The 13,752-nt window shown below is 39.7% G+C and overlaps 1 protein-coding gene across 4 annotated transcripts in view; it reads right to left on the bottom strand.

Annotated features, from left to right (window-relative positions):
- The window catches only part of AFG1L (AFG1 like ATPase), a 109,845-nt gene that overhangs the window by 50,794 nt on the left and 45,299 nt on the right, over window positions 1-13,752 (bottom strand). For all 4 annotated transcript variants that reach the window (XM_053296118.1, XM_053296286.1, XM_053296036.1 and 1 more), the window contains exon 7: window positions 10,946-11,004. In XM_053296118.1, the coding sequence (XP_053152093.1) occupies window positions 10,946-11,004 (59 nt within the window). The remainder of the gene's footprint in view (window positions 1-10,945; window positions 11,005-13,752) is intronic.

The raw sequence follows: 13,752 nt of genomic DNA, 5'->3' as shown, positions 1-13,752 counted from the left end.
ATGAGTTGACTCATGTTTAACTTGTCCACTAAGACACCTAGGTCCCTTTCGCATGTACAATTGCCACACCAGGTCCCCCCCATCCTATATTTGCACATTTGATAATCCAACTGGCATACTGATATTGGCCTATGGCCATAATAAAGGATTTGATTTGATATACTCAGTTGCAGAACTTTATTTCTCCCCATTTGGCTAAGATGTCGATTTTGGCCTCATATTCAAGTCCATCCAAATCAGACTTAATTTTGATTCTGTCTTCTAATATGTTATCACCCCCAGCTTTGTGTCATTTGCACATTTGATCAGCATCCCCTTTACTCCCTCCTTCACATCATTTATTAAAATATTGAACAGGTCAGAGCCCTGTGGCACTCCCATCAATACCTCTCTCCAGGATGATGTGGAATTTTCAGTGAGTACTCACTGGGTATGGTTGTTCAACCAGTTTTGAATTCATCGAACACATTTTACCAAATTCAACAAGGGTATCATAGGAAACACTGTCAAATGCTTTGCTGAAACTGAGATATATTATGTCCACAGCATTCACATGATCTACCAAAATAATAACTATTTAAAAGAAAAAAAGACATGAGATTAATCTAGCATGACTTATTCTTAGGAAATCTATGCTGGCTCCTACTAATCATCACATTATTTTCTAAGTGCTCACAGACAGACTGCTTAATAATCTGTTCTAGATTCTTGACAGGTATCAACATCAGGCTGACAGGTCTGTGTACTTACATAACCCGTTTCCTCAGAAATGTTCTGTGCCACATGAAAATGCACAATCCTTAGGAACATATTTTCATGTGGCACAGAGTTCTAGGGGAAGGGGAGGTCATCAGAATTCATCCCCACTCCATGCAATAACTACTGCTAAGTTAGTTGAAGCTAAGAGCAACACTGCCGCTTCTGACATAGCACCAGCACACCCTTTGTCTGCAAGTGGTTTCGAGATCACACCTGTAAGTTTCTTTAGTACCAGGGGAGGGACTAAAAGAATGCTGGATCTGACAGATGGAATGTAAAAAAGTGGACAAAATTCAGCTACTGCTTGAATCTGAGTCCCTGAAGAGACAGAAAAAAGTAAAGGCTGAGGAGCTTGTGCAATCACAGCAGAACATTCCAAGAGTATGCAGAGCCATTTCAAAATCGCAGCCTTAGTAATATAATTGTGTTCGTGGTGCTATCATGAAGGGACTTATTCCTAAAAGATGTGTCCTAAATGCTGGTAAGATAGCTCAGTGTAGTATGTTTGCTATGAGCTACTCTTAGGAATCTGCAACAGTTAGAAAGGAAATGAGAAATGTGCTAATGGTAACTGCTTAGTAGAGACTGTACAGAAAAAACATATTTGAAGTTGTAATTATCAAAGGAGCGGCAAAATCCCTCCTCTAGCTGTGAGGAGTCCAGGGTAGGCTGCCACCACCATCCACTTTTTTTATAAGAGCAGATTCACCCTTCCAAGGGAATATTCTGGGAAAGTTAATTGGAAAAACCCTCTCTGAAGAAAGGCTTGAGCAGTCTTAGGCCTTCAAGAGTATGTGACTAGGGCAGGACCCAATAAGGAGTGGCAATCTATAACAACAAGAAGGATTTATTAATAATTGGGTGACAAGGAAAATTATAGAGGCATCAACAATCACTGCTTCCACTAGAGTAACCCCTTCCCCAGGAATTACAAGAACCATGCAGTCAGACCCGGGCACTTAAACAAAAAAATAAAATTCCCTGATATGTCTAGCTAAACTGGACACTATCCTTCCTACTTACTTCCAAATATGGAACTTCCAGTTGATTCCCAGACCAAGGCTGTCAGACTCGACTCCCTTGCTAATCAGACCTCATTCAGAGGCCTCCAGGGAAGAATCGAACTCTAACACACCCCTCCCTTACTTCTCTATAGGCTTTTGTCCAGTAAACTGTGCCCCTCACTCTGGATTGGGCCACAGGAGTTTGATTCTCCCATGCTTTTTTCCTTATTTGGAGAACCCCACCTTCCAAGCAGTTCCTCCAACTGAGGTCTACTCCTCCTTCAAGCCTGACTATCACTAAAGAAGTGAGGACATCTCTTCTTCATAACAAAGAGGACCAAATTAAATTTTATAGGTTTTAAGACATTCTACTTGATGGAAGCTCTGTAGAGTATTCATCTTTAGCAAAGTTTTTATTTCCTGTTTAAAATTTGTCTATTTCTTAACAGCTTAGTCTTGTTGGGGGGGAAACAGATCCTAAGTATAAACATATGAATGGCTTCTTTTAAATTCTGTTACCGATACTATTATTCTGGACTTACACATCCTATGTGTCAATGTGCACATCTAAAATGAGAATTTTGTCTACATATGTGTTCAAATGAAGGACATACATGTTTAACAGCCTCGTAAAACCAGAGGAGCAATCAATAAAAACAAGGCCCTATATTAATGCAACACATCAGCAACCAGTCATTGAGGTCAAGCCTTCCTTGTCAAGTGGTTAAACTTGTTTGGCCATGAATCCCCAAGTACTTATTGTGCCCAAACAGCCAGCCACCCCCAGCTAGTTGAGGATGGTTCCATTCTAATTTACTTTCAAATCATCCCTGGTACACATGTTAACTCAGGGGAGTTCTTAACTATAGTAACTAGTTGACTTCTTAAAGCATGGACTTCTTAAAAGTATGGTACACAAGTTAACATGTGGTTCAAGTTTACCAGAGTTAATTGGTACACATGTTAACTGGGGATTCTCTAAAATTAAAAATACAAGAGTGGGTGAAAGAATTTGGGAGGTGCCATAGCTCAGTGGTAGAGGCCGCAGATACTTTCCATATAAAAGTTCCTAGATTCCCCAGCATCTCCAAGAGCCCTGCCAGATGGTAACTTTGCTTTAGAAGGGCAGGTGTGCATTCACATATCGTCTAGATTTACATCAAAGTCCCTGTGAGCTATCAGGGAGCACTGCATATACAATTTGGGTTTTTCATTGCATATTAAAGCTTAGCCTGATTTATGTTCAGGGTAAAAAAAATTTGCGTTGGGCTTTTGGGCAAATTCGAAATATCCAATATGCCCTGTAACTCACAATATTTCACCCCTCTTAATCCCATGGTAAAGTATGCTGTCTGGGAAAGGCCCAGATAGGATGCGAAGACAGTGCACTGCTAGTTAGTGCAGACAATACTGATCTAGATCTTCAGCATAATTCAGCTTCATATGTTCATATTTATATGATCATACTCTCTTCCTCAACCATTCTTCTCTCACAACCAGATTTCAGCTATGGTTAAACACCTTCCCTTTTACCCAGGGTTTGCTAGCCTGCTTCATAACCAGAGCTTATGCAGGAATCTGGTTGTGAGAGAACCATATCCTGGCTAAAAGAGAACCTTTACTGCTAATTTTGGTTAATAATTTCGGTTTTAAATTGTTTTGGGGTATTTTAATTGGTTTTTAAATGGGTTTGAATTGTTTTTAAATTGCTTTTATATTGTTTTAAACAGTGTGTTTTAGGTGGTGTTTTATGTCTTTTTAAACTTGTTGTGCACCACGCAGAGCCTTTGGATGGGGCAGTATATAAATGTAATAAATAAATAATATTGTTGCCAACATATTCAATAACTATACTTAAGATGGTAAAGGTAAGGTAAAGTGTGCCATCAAGTCGATTTCGACTCCTGGCATCCGCAGAGCCCTGTGGTTTTCTTTGGTAGAATACAGGAGGGGTTTATCATTGCCATCTCCTGCGCAGTATGAGATGATGCCTTTCAGTATCTTCCTTTATCGCTGCTGCCCAATATAGTACCAGCGGGGATTCGAACCAGCCACCTTCTGCTTGTTAGTCAAGCATTTCCCCACTGCACCACTTAAGGTGACTGCTTAAGGTGACAGAGCCCCTGGTGGCGCAGTGGTAAAACTGCCGCCCTGTAACCAGAAGGTTACAAGTTCAATCCTGACCAGGGGCTCAAGGTTGACTCAGCCTTCCATCCTTCCGAGGTCGGTAAAATGAGTACCCAGAATGTTGGGGGCAATATGCTAAATCATTGTAAAACCGCTTAGAGAGCTCCAGCTATAGAGCGGTATATAAATGTAAGTGCTATTGCTATTGCTATTGCTAAAGAGGTATAATTCACCCCAGGGCGAGTGAGCGGGGAGCATAATTCTGCCACACACACCCAATCTCTTAAGCACTGCTGGAGCTCTCTAGTGTTGTGTTTGCACCAGTCCTGCAAGTACAACTATCCAATTCTGTTGGTTCTCAGTCTATCAGGTGTGCCGTCAAGTTGATTTCAACTCCTGGTGCCCACAGAACTCTGTGGTTTTCTTTTGGTAGAATACAGGAGGGGTTTACCATTGCCATCTCCTGCGCAGTGTGAGATGATGCCTTTTAGTATCTTCCTATATCGCTGCTGACCAGTATAGTACCAGCGGGGATTCGAACCGGCCACCTTCTGCTTGTTAGTCAAGCATTTCCCCACTGCACCATTATCAGTGTTACCTCTAAATCATACTGCCTCTATTATGGTCCTCAAGTTCCAAATGGCCTGACCTCTTTCTGCATACGCTTGCACTGCCAGCCCGACATCCTGCTGCCTGAAGCTGAGCAAATTGTGCCCCCCTCCTTTCCCTTACTCATTTTTCCACCTATTAAAACCAACCCCAGTTCCTTCCGTCTTTCAAATGTTCTTCCTATTCCTTCCTTTTCTATTAGGAAAGGACGAGGAAAAGTATGGTGGTGCCATTTCATATTTTTTCCTCTGCAGGTGGGCATCCATGGCGTGGGCTGCCATGCTGCCCCTGAGAACTAGTCTACAACCTGCCTCCTGAAGTGGCCCACACTTCACCCTGGTTCATGAACCCTAATGTGTCCATTTCCCCCTGCAGTTTCTATTAAGTGCAGGTTTAGCCCGAACTGGCTTAGTGTTTAGACCCAAATTACTTGCCTCCCTCCCCTCCACGTACTGAGCTCTTTAGGCTATGTTCCTGCCCAGACTCTTGACAGTGCTTTTTATTTCTTCAGCTTGCCTTTTTAGACTAGTTTTCTCTTTGGATCCCAACATGTAAATGCCACCTGCATTGCAGTTTCTCACGTGACACAAAATGTACAAAAAAGCACTCCATCTAAAGGTATTTGGTAAGTTAGATGAATCTTGCAATCCAATAAATAAATGGAAGATTTCGATTTAGGAGCTGACAAAGTCATAGGAAGGACATTAGACTTTAATTACCTCTACTTCGGGTTGTGCTCTACATACAGCAACAATAGGAGAGTAAGCAGTATATTGTTTTGCCTTATTTGTTTGGCCTTCTGAAGACAGTGATGGATATGATTAGAGTAGGGACTCTTTAGAACAAAGATCTTTGCCTTTCAGCACTTCTCATATGAACATAAATTTCTATAACAAAGCAGGGGAAAAAGAGAGGAATCATCTAGCATTTTGTGGAATAAAAAACTTGGTCAAACTATTGTTCAGTATGCACTCAGTCTTTGTCTTCATGTTCAGATGTTGTTCAAACAGCAGACTTAAAAGAAAATAATGTCAATGAATCCTCCCAAGCACTATACATGACCTCTGGGGTAATTAGCAATCATTGAAAAGCAACAAGACTAAAATGTTCTATTCTTTATTACTGTCAGCTCTTATCTTGATCAGCATTTTAATAAAGATGGTTCGTTCCTAAGACAGTTCCATGAATCAGTCATAATTACATCCTGACATGCAGTGAATAGTAAAGCAATACTAAATATCACTTCATCAACCTTTCTAACCTTTATGCAAGTATTAACAGTAAATAATTTTTACACAATCCAACAACAGAAAATCTGCATATATCTTAGCTTTGTAGAGATTCTACCCTAAGTGAATTTCCTGTGACCTACACCGGCAAAACACAATCGGGCATAATTATTCCAGCTCCTGAGCTATTCAGGTGTTGCTTTTTTTAGAGTGTACAACTTCAAGTACAAAAGGCTACTTGTTCTACATAATAAGCCCTCAAAGGGTTAAATGAAATGCTGGTTTCCTTTTCCCAAGCATTTCCTAGTTGTTGGGGAGCTAAAGCATGGCAGGCTCATGTGGAAAAAAATGAGAGTAGTAGGCCTGAATTTAAATACATGTCTGCTATTTAAAAATTTTTAAATCTGAGCATTAAACACATTTTAAAAAACTTTCACAAAAGGTTCTTGGATCAGACCCTATAGCTGAAAATACCCAAAATGTACACACATTAGGCCTTAGTTGCTTCAGTTCAGTTGCATCATGGTGACAATCCCAATTTGAAAAATGTGCCCTTGTGAATTACATGAAATGCACCCACTTTACTTCATATTTTTAACCCTGACAAATGATTTCAACTATTAATTTATTCCTTATATATCTTAAAACACTGCAGATACACACAAAATAATTGTTCCTGCATATTTTGTGTGTATCTGTGCATCTGCAGATACACACAAAATAATAGTTCCCCAGAACTGTATCACCATCCAGCTTCTCTTTGGAGCAATAAGTTTTGCTTCTCTGCTAAGCAAGCAGAAGTGGCACATTGAATCTTTAGTTCCAACTGGATTATTTACCAGCCCCCCTCCCACAAATACTCCATAGTGAAGCCATATAGATCCTCTCAGATTCCTGCAGCAACTAAAATAGAGCCCTACTGACAAAGAATCTAAGCCTTCTGATGAAAAGAATAAATAAATAAAATAATGCCAGACTGAGGTGAATGCATGTAGTATCAACAGAAATGTCCTAAGCAATAGGGAACAATATTAAGCTATTTTAAGTAGACTGGAGGTGAGAGTGTTAAGACTACAAGATGGCTCCCTTTTTCCAAGGTCTTTCATAAGAAACAACTTTTAAAAATATATTTCTGATCCAACCTCTAACATCTTGTTCTTTCACAAGATAAAAAGTATCTCTAGAAGTCTCTAAAATTATCAACATTTGAAGAACACCACACACACACCAATCTCAATACTGAATTTTAAGTGTATTCAAATAAATAAGCAATATATATATTTCTACAAAACAGAACAGAACTGGCAACATTTCATATTAGACTAAAAGTGCAGTTATTCAATCAGTACAAGAGATCAAATACATAAGATGGACGATTTATTTTAAGGTAGGCCCAGCAGGATGAAGTTTGCTCACTATGCTTCCTTTCTTTAAAATCTGATTTGAATTTCTTTCCTCGACATTAGCCTTTGCTCCTGACAGAGTTCCAATTTTGGGGTTGGGTGGGGAGAAGTGTTGATTTAAGAAATTAGATTTCCCAGAATTTTTATTTTTTAAATGTGATTCAAGATCTAAGCAAAAGCTAAGGATGGCTTCTGCCTAACTCTGCTGAGGTCCACTACCTCATTATCAACAACTGAAAACTTCTGCTGCATTTTGTTTCAAGAGAATCCAAAAGTCCTTGCTGTAAAGCAGACTGGGGGGTGCAGAGTCCATTCAGTCTTTCTGTATCACAACCATTATGTAAGAAGTATAAAACACTGCCTTTATGCTGCCAAGCCACAATGACTCCTCTTACATCAAAGCAGTTTCACCACTTGGGTTTTTTTCTTCCAAATTTATTCAAGCCAAGGGCAGAGAGACAACAATTCATACACGCTAATTACATCTAATTATCTATTCCTCCCCCCACCCCAACGTTCGGTCAGTGTTATTTGCTATTTGGGTTTCTCACAACCTCCTCCTGCCCTGTCCATCCAGCTCAACAGTAAAGTCTTTGAAGAAAACAGTTGTGGCTTTTTAGAATATTCACAATGTAAGGTTCAACCCAAATTAAACTATTCCCATTATTAGTTTTGACACGTTTTGTGTGTTAAATATGAAGGCCTCTTGCTTAATTTGGCAAATTCCTAACATCTCTGCAAGGAGAGAATTGCCGGTAACACTCTCTTCTACCGGAGCTTCTCCTCACGCTTTCTTTTCATGATCTAAATGAAATGTTTATTGGATTAAAGTTCTTCTCTGCAGACCTCCATGGTGGCCCGTGACAAAGCACTTAAAAGCTTTATTAATTGGCTTGGACTTTTGGGTGGGGGAAGACTTTATTTTACATTATATCACAAGCAAAGAAAATGGCCATGTGGTAATTAAATGAACACATCCCATTACACGAAGAATGCAATATTACATATCTGTCACAGAATTTGAGTCAGTTGTTTGAACCAAAGAGTTAATTTGCTGAAACAGAGAGGAAGAGAACCATCATTATTATTAAGATCAAAATGGAAAAGAATATTTGAGATGGCTATAATTATTTTACCACGGGGTGAAAAAAATAAATAAAAATAAAGGCTTGCCAAGGCACATCCTGGGGAAAAATAAGGAGTATTCTATTCAGTGAATATCACCTTACTATAGTTTTAAAAGTGCTTTACTAAACTAAATATTTTAAAAATCTTTACCTGATTTTTGAACACTGTTCTCTTTCTTTTTGCTACAGAAAAGAGAACACATATCCAGATGTTTAATGTTATTTTAGATTCTCAAACCACAAGACACTGTTCATAGGATCAGACAGAAGTCTTAAGTATTTAGAGCTCTAATTTTGTGAGTCAAAGTGGAGGTACTTTCCAACTCAAATTCTGCATGAGATGCAATCCCATTAAAAACAGTCATAAAATACAATGTAAAGTGAACATGAAGTAGAGCCAAAATCTGTCCTAGCATTATATTACTGTGTGCATGCACGCGTAGAAATGCACACACACACTCTCTCTCTTTCTTTTTTTGAATGCTAAGCACAGTGATTCACAACTGAACTGTATTGTAAATCCCAAAAGTAATCCATTTAATTAATACAGAAAAAAGAGAAAGGCAGAGCCTACAACTTCCACAGCTTGGGAAAAAAAGAGTCTTCTATTTAAGACTTGCTTGGGTACTTACTAAGGGGGGAAACAAAAGGCCTAACATCTTCAGTAATGAAAAAGTCAATTGATAAGTGAAGACATCACAATATCAAAGACTTAATCCCACCAGTTCTGACTCAGGTGACAGCTCAGCAAAGGTCAGGGCGCTGACACTGACCACAAAAGCAAGTTTTAACTATTCAGCATATTGAAAGCTACTGGGCTATCACAGCATTAGAATGGAGCTAACTGACAAATCAATTTAATCAACAAAATGACTTTTTAAATAAATTGTCAATTGACAAATCCATGTGCCCCTAACACAGGTGGCTTGACAAAGGCTGAACATATAATCAAAGACATTTTGAATTTCTAAATGATGCTAAAAAGGTACATTTCCCCCACCAGAGATTGTGCTAAATTTGTTGGGCTTGAGGCACTAGAATTTCCTGACCCACTATGGTAGGAAGTTCTTGCCATCATTAATAATGGGTTTCTGACTATCTATAGGAAATGAATACTTTGTGGCACAAAGCCAACAGAATAATTGTAAACAACCTAGAAGCCCAATCCTAGGCATGTTTATGCATGGGGCCTTACTCCCAAGTAAGTGTACATAGGGCTATAATCTTAATTATCACTGTATGAATGCTAGCAAGCACTATATGGGAGCCTCAATAGTAGATACAATTGTTAACGTGAAATTAAGTTATTGTGTTGACTAAAAGGCATGGAATTAATCAAAACACTTTTAAGGCTAAAGGGCTGGCTGCTTTGGACCCCACACATTGAATAAAGAAGCCTAAGTAAAATGTGAACTCAGACTCATCACAGAAAATGTTGAGTGCTTTCACTGAAAGCATTAGGATAGGTTTATATTTCTCCACTGATTTCAGTGGGACTTAAGAATACTTACATTATCTTATTTATTTATTTAAAATACTTGTACTCCATCCCTCTAGTACAATACTGTTCAAGGTGGCTCACAAAAACAGTCTTTGTGGCCTTATAACTTTTAAAGTGAATGCATTTGCCTGATTTCTATCTATAGAAAGCTCCCTACATAATTTTCATTACCTTTTAATTTACCTTTCACGTAATACTGATTTGATATGGGCATGATTCAGCCAAATAAAGCACTTTTACCCACTGATTTTAAAAGGACAGATTTAAGCACAAAGAGTGTTTGTGTGTGTTTTATCTATATTAGTCCATATGGTGTGTGTGCGCACACACACACACACACACACCATGACTAATGAAATGCCAGTGCAATGTGAGAAGTCCCAATGTTGCTGCTGAGTTCCAAATTTTGACAACCTCCCCTTTTCCCAGAAGTGATCTGTGCTGCCCACCCCAGGTGCCACAGAGCACTTCACAATCTAAAAGGAAATATAACGTAAACACTGTACAGTGGCTGACATTCTAATGAAGCTCCAGTGCTGTTTATGGGTTTGATTAATGCAGCCTTGGCATTTGTGGTGGTTGGGGAAGCAATTTTCTATGACTTCCCCTTTCCCCAAAAGCAATCTGTGCTGCCCAACCCTCAGGGACATATTTCCAGGTGCCACAGAGCACTTGCAGTGGAAGGAGAGGTCACAGAAAGTTATCAGCTGTTTAGCTATTTGCTTTATATTTACTGATACTGATTCCCCATCCATCAAAGCTGAAACAAAATATGGATAGTTGAAGATTTATAGAATATAAACTGATGAAAAGAAAAAACAAAATGTTGATCCAAGTACAAAAGATCAAGTTATTATAAAAGGACACAATCAATCAGAAAAATGGTTGCAAGTACCAAGTGGGGCTGCTGTGCAAACTCCAATAATTCTAGCAGAGTTTGTACTGTGTTCTCATGCAAGTCCCACTGAAATTAAAGGGGACTATGAAATAGTAGTGCCTGCTTGAGTTCATTCTCTCTATTCCACCACCCCACTCCTGTACTGGCACCTTAAATTCTGAGTATTCTTTGAACGCTGCCAAATTACAGCCAAACTGCAATTCATTCTGAACACTTTTCCAACCAGCTTAGGTTTACCAGTAAGAGAGATCAGAGCCAAGAGCGTGAAACAAGCATGTCTTCCCTTACCTTCAATACAGCAATGAATGGCACAAAGTTTACTCTCTGGAGCCCATTTTTATAGAGGTCTGAAAGAGAACACATTGGTTATTACCTTTGCTACTTGGCTTTCTGCTAAGATTGTCTTTTGATCTTACAAATAAAGGCACTGTGTGAATTGAGAAATTAAAAAGGTGGGAGGAGGCTATCTTCCTGCATAAAATTATAACACATCAGAACAAGAGAAATGAGAGCGAGCGAGAGAGAAAACATCCCATCAATTCAGGCTATAGGACAAGAGCACCCAGAACACCATTCACAGTGGCTGTTCCATAGTTAAGGGGCTCTCTTTCCTTGAATATCCATCAGCTCTTGAGCCTCAACATGTGTCGAAATCACAGAGGGCATGCTTGCTTATATGGACTGGCTTTTGGAGCCAGAGTTAAGTTGAAGGGTGAGTGGATGTTACAAACCATCATGCTATTTTTGTAAGATTTTAGGGAAATTTATTATCATTTGTACCAAAGCCTTGAGGTTAGGAAGGCTAAACATCTAAGTAAATATAAATTATATAATGAAGGGCAAGTTTGGGAATAATTTGACAAGGACAGTTAAAAAGCAGGATTTTACACACACGTCTGTCTCCAATACCATGTGCCTTTCTTGTGTGCTTTGCCTAGTTTCCAACTCTAAGATAGAGGATGAACATTTTTGCTGCAGTGGAAACTTTTCTTAGAGACATTATTATCATGTAATATTTATGATGGGCAGCTCCACAGCATTAATGCTACTCACCATTTCCCTATGGAGTGCCAGCACTTACTAGCAGCATGGGCCAACTGAGGAAGACCACCTCTATTAGAAATGCCCATTAAAAAAACCCCGCATCAGATATGTGCTATATTAGAATGGGGATGGGGAAAAGAGGGAAGGAGGGCTGCTGAGAAACCAATAGCATCTCACAGAAGCCAGAACCGTGTTAAGAAAGTCTTCAAAATGGAGCACCAATACAAATCAAGATTCCAAATAGATGCTATCACATTCTTAGGCTATTCACACCTATGTGCAAACCCGGGCTAAGAGAGCCCAGCCTGGTTTTGCACGTGCGTCTGTACCGTCGGGATTGGGCCAATCCCAGTGGCAAACGTGCCTATGAAGTGAGCGCTCCCTTAACCTGGTTTTTTGGATCATCTGGGGCTTTCTCCCCACATACCCTGTAGCCCTTTGTCACTGCTCGTGAGAATGGACTCTCTGTTTTTGTTTGGTCTCTAGCAGCTATATTGGCATGTAACTGTTTAAAATTACAAAACAAAAATATAGGTGGAGTTTACGTGAAAGGAAGAATAAGCTATTTTAATAATGTCACTTCCATTTACTAATGATCTGCTGATGGCAGCGCTCTGCACAACTACTCCAATTTTCAGAGAAAGCTGAGGTTCTGGGACAATGCAAACGGTTTTTCACATTCTATTCAAATAGCAAGTGGGTCATGCAATTTTGGTCACATGGAGGGACTATCAGCTATCCTTAATCAAACAGGACCCTTGCTCTTCTGTACACGTTTATTACTACCAATGGGTCTAGCTGCTGGGACAGGAAGTGTCATTTTGATACTTGTAGACCCCATACTCTGGATTCCTTGGGCAATCCAGAACTGGCATCTTCTAGTCCACAAAGCTCACAAGGCCCCATGCAGGCCATGCAGCCTATACAGCTGGCTTCCAGCAGTACATGTGGCGATCTCCCAGGAGAAAGATGCATTCATCCACTTTTTCTTGAGAAACCTACCATTTGTATGCGAACTCCATGGCAGCCAATCAGTACACCATATGTGTATGCGAACTCCATATGTGAACTCCATGGCAGCCAATCAGTACATCAGGTGGGTGGGACCTAGAGAGCAGTTGCTTGGAATTCTGAGAACAAGAAGGGCAGTCTTTGAGAAAACAGGTGCAGAAAGGCTTAGTGAGGGGCAATGGAGTTTTGCTCCATTCAGAGTCAGCATGGTCAAAGCCAGCATGGAGGTTTCTCTCAGGGAATAACTCTAGAACCTTACAAGAAAGGATTGCAGGAAGCTTGATTCTCCTCAGCAATTGGGTGAGTTCAAGGAAAAGGGAATTCAGCATAGGGAATAGTTTGTTAGTTAGATTTTGCGTTAGAATTTCTGTTTCTTTGTGTGCATGCTTTTGCATATTCCTGAAACTGTCCTATTATTGTTTACCTGCAATGTAATTAAAATAAGAAACACTAGCCTATGCCCCTCCTACCTAAGGAATTGCAAAAGACTCTATAAACATTTAAGCATGCATTAAACAAACTGTCACCTACTAAGTATTTTTAACTGTATTTAAAAGCTGAGAAAGCCTCAGATGGAAGCAGACTGTAATAATTGAATAAAACTAGGGTTTTTTAGTTCTTTTCTTTTTACAAGCCTCTCTGAGTTGGTTTTTAATTCAGGAAAGGTGGGGGTGAAGGGGGATTCCTCTGGTGCAATCACATCCTCAAACGGTCAGAAGCTATCAGTTTTCTCACCACATGCAGGCTTGCACGTGGAAGATTTTTGTATTTGCCCAAGGGCAAAATAAAGAGAGTTTCCCTGCAATTCCACCCCAACCCCAGGGAGGTTCAAGTAATGTTCAGAAGAGGGGTGGTGGTGGCAGCATTTTAAACCTACCAGGAATATAGAATAGTTTTAGGAGAAGCCTAGCCAGGCAGCTCAAGCAGGGATGATTTAGCATTTCTTTGCCTCACGTGAGCTTGCTCTGAGACAAAGGCTTTAATCTGCTACAAGATTATATAATATAGGTCACTTATATAGGTCTCTATATATACTATAT

Source organism: Hemicordylus capensis, chromosome 1 (genome assembly GCF_027244095.1).
Source record: "Hemicordylus capensis ecotype Gifberg chromosome 1, rHemCap1.1.pri, whole genome shotgun sequence".
NCBI lineage: Eukaryota > Metazoa > Chordata > Lepidosauria > Squamata > Cordylidae > Hemicordylus > Hemicordylus capensis.
Note: the sequence above shows the minus strand (reverse complement) of the source record. Positions and strands in the feature narration are given on the sequence as shown.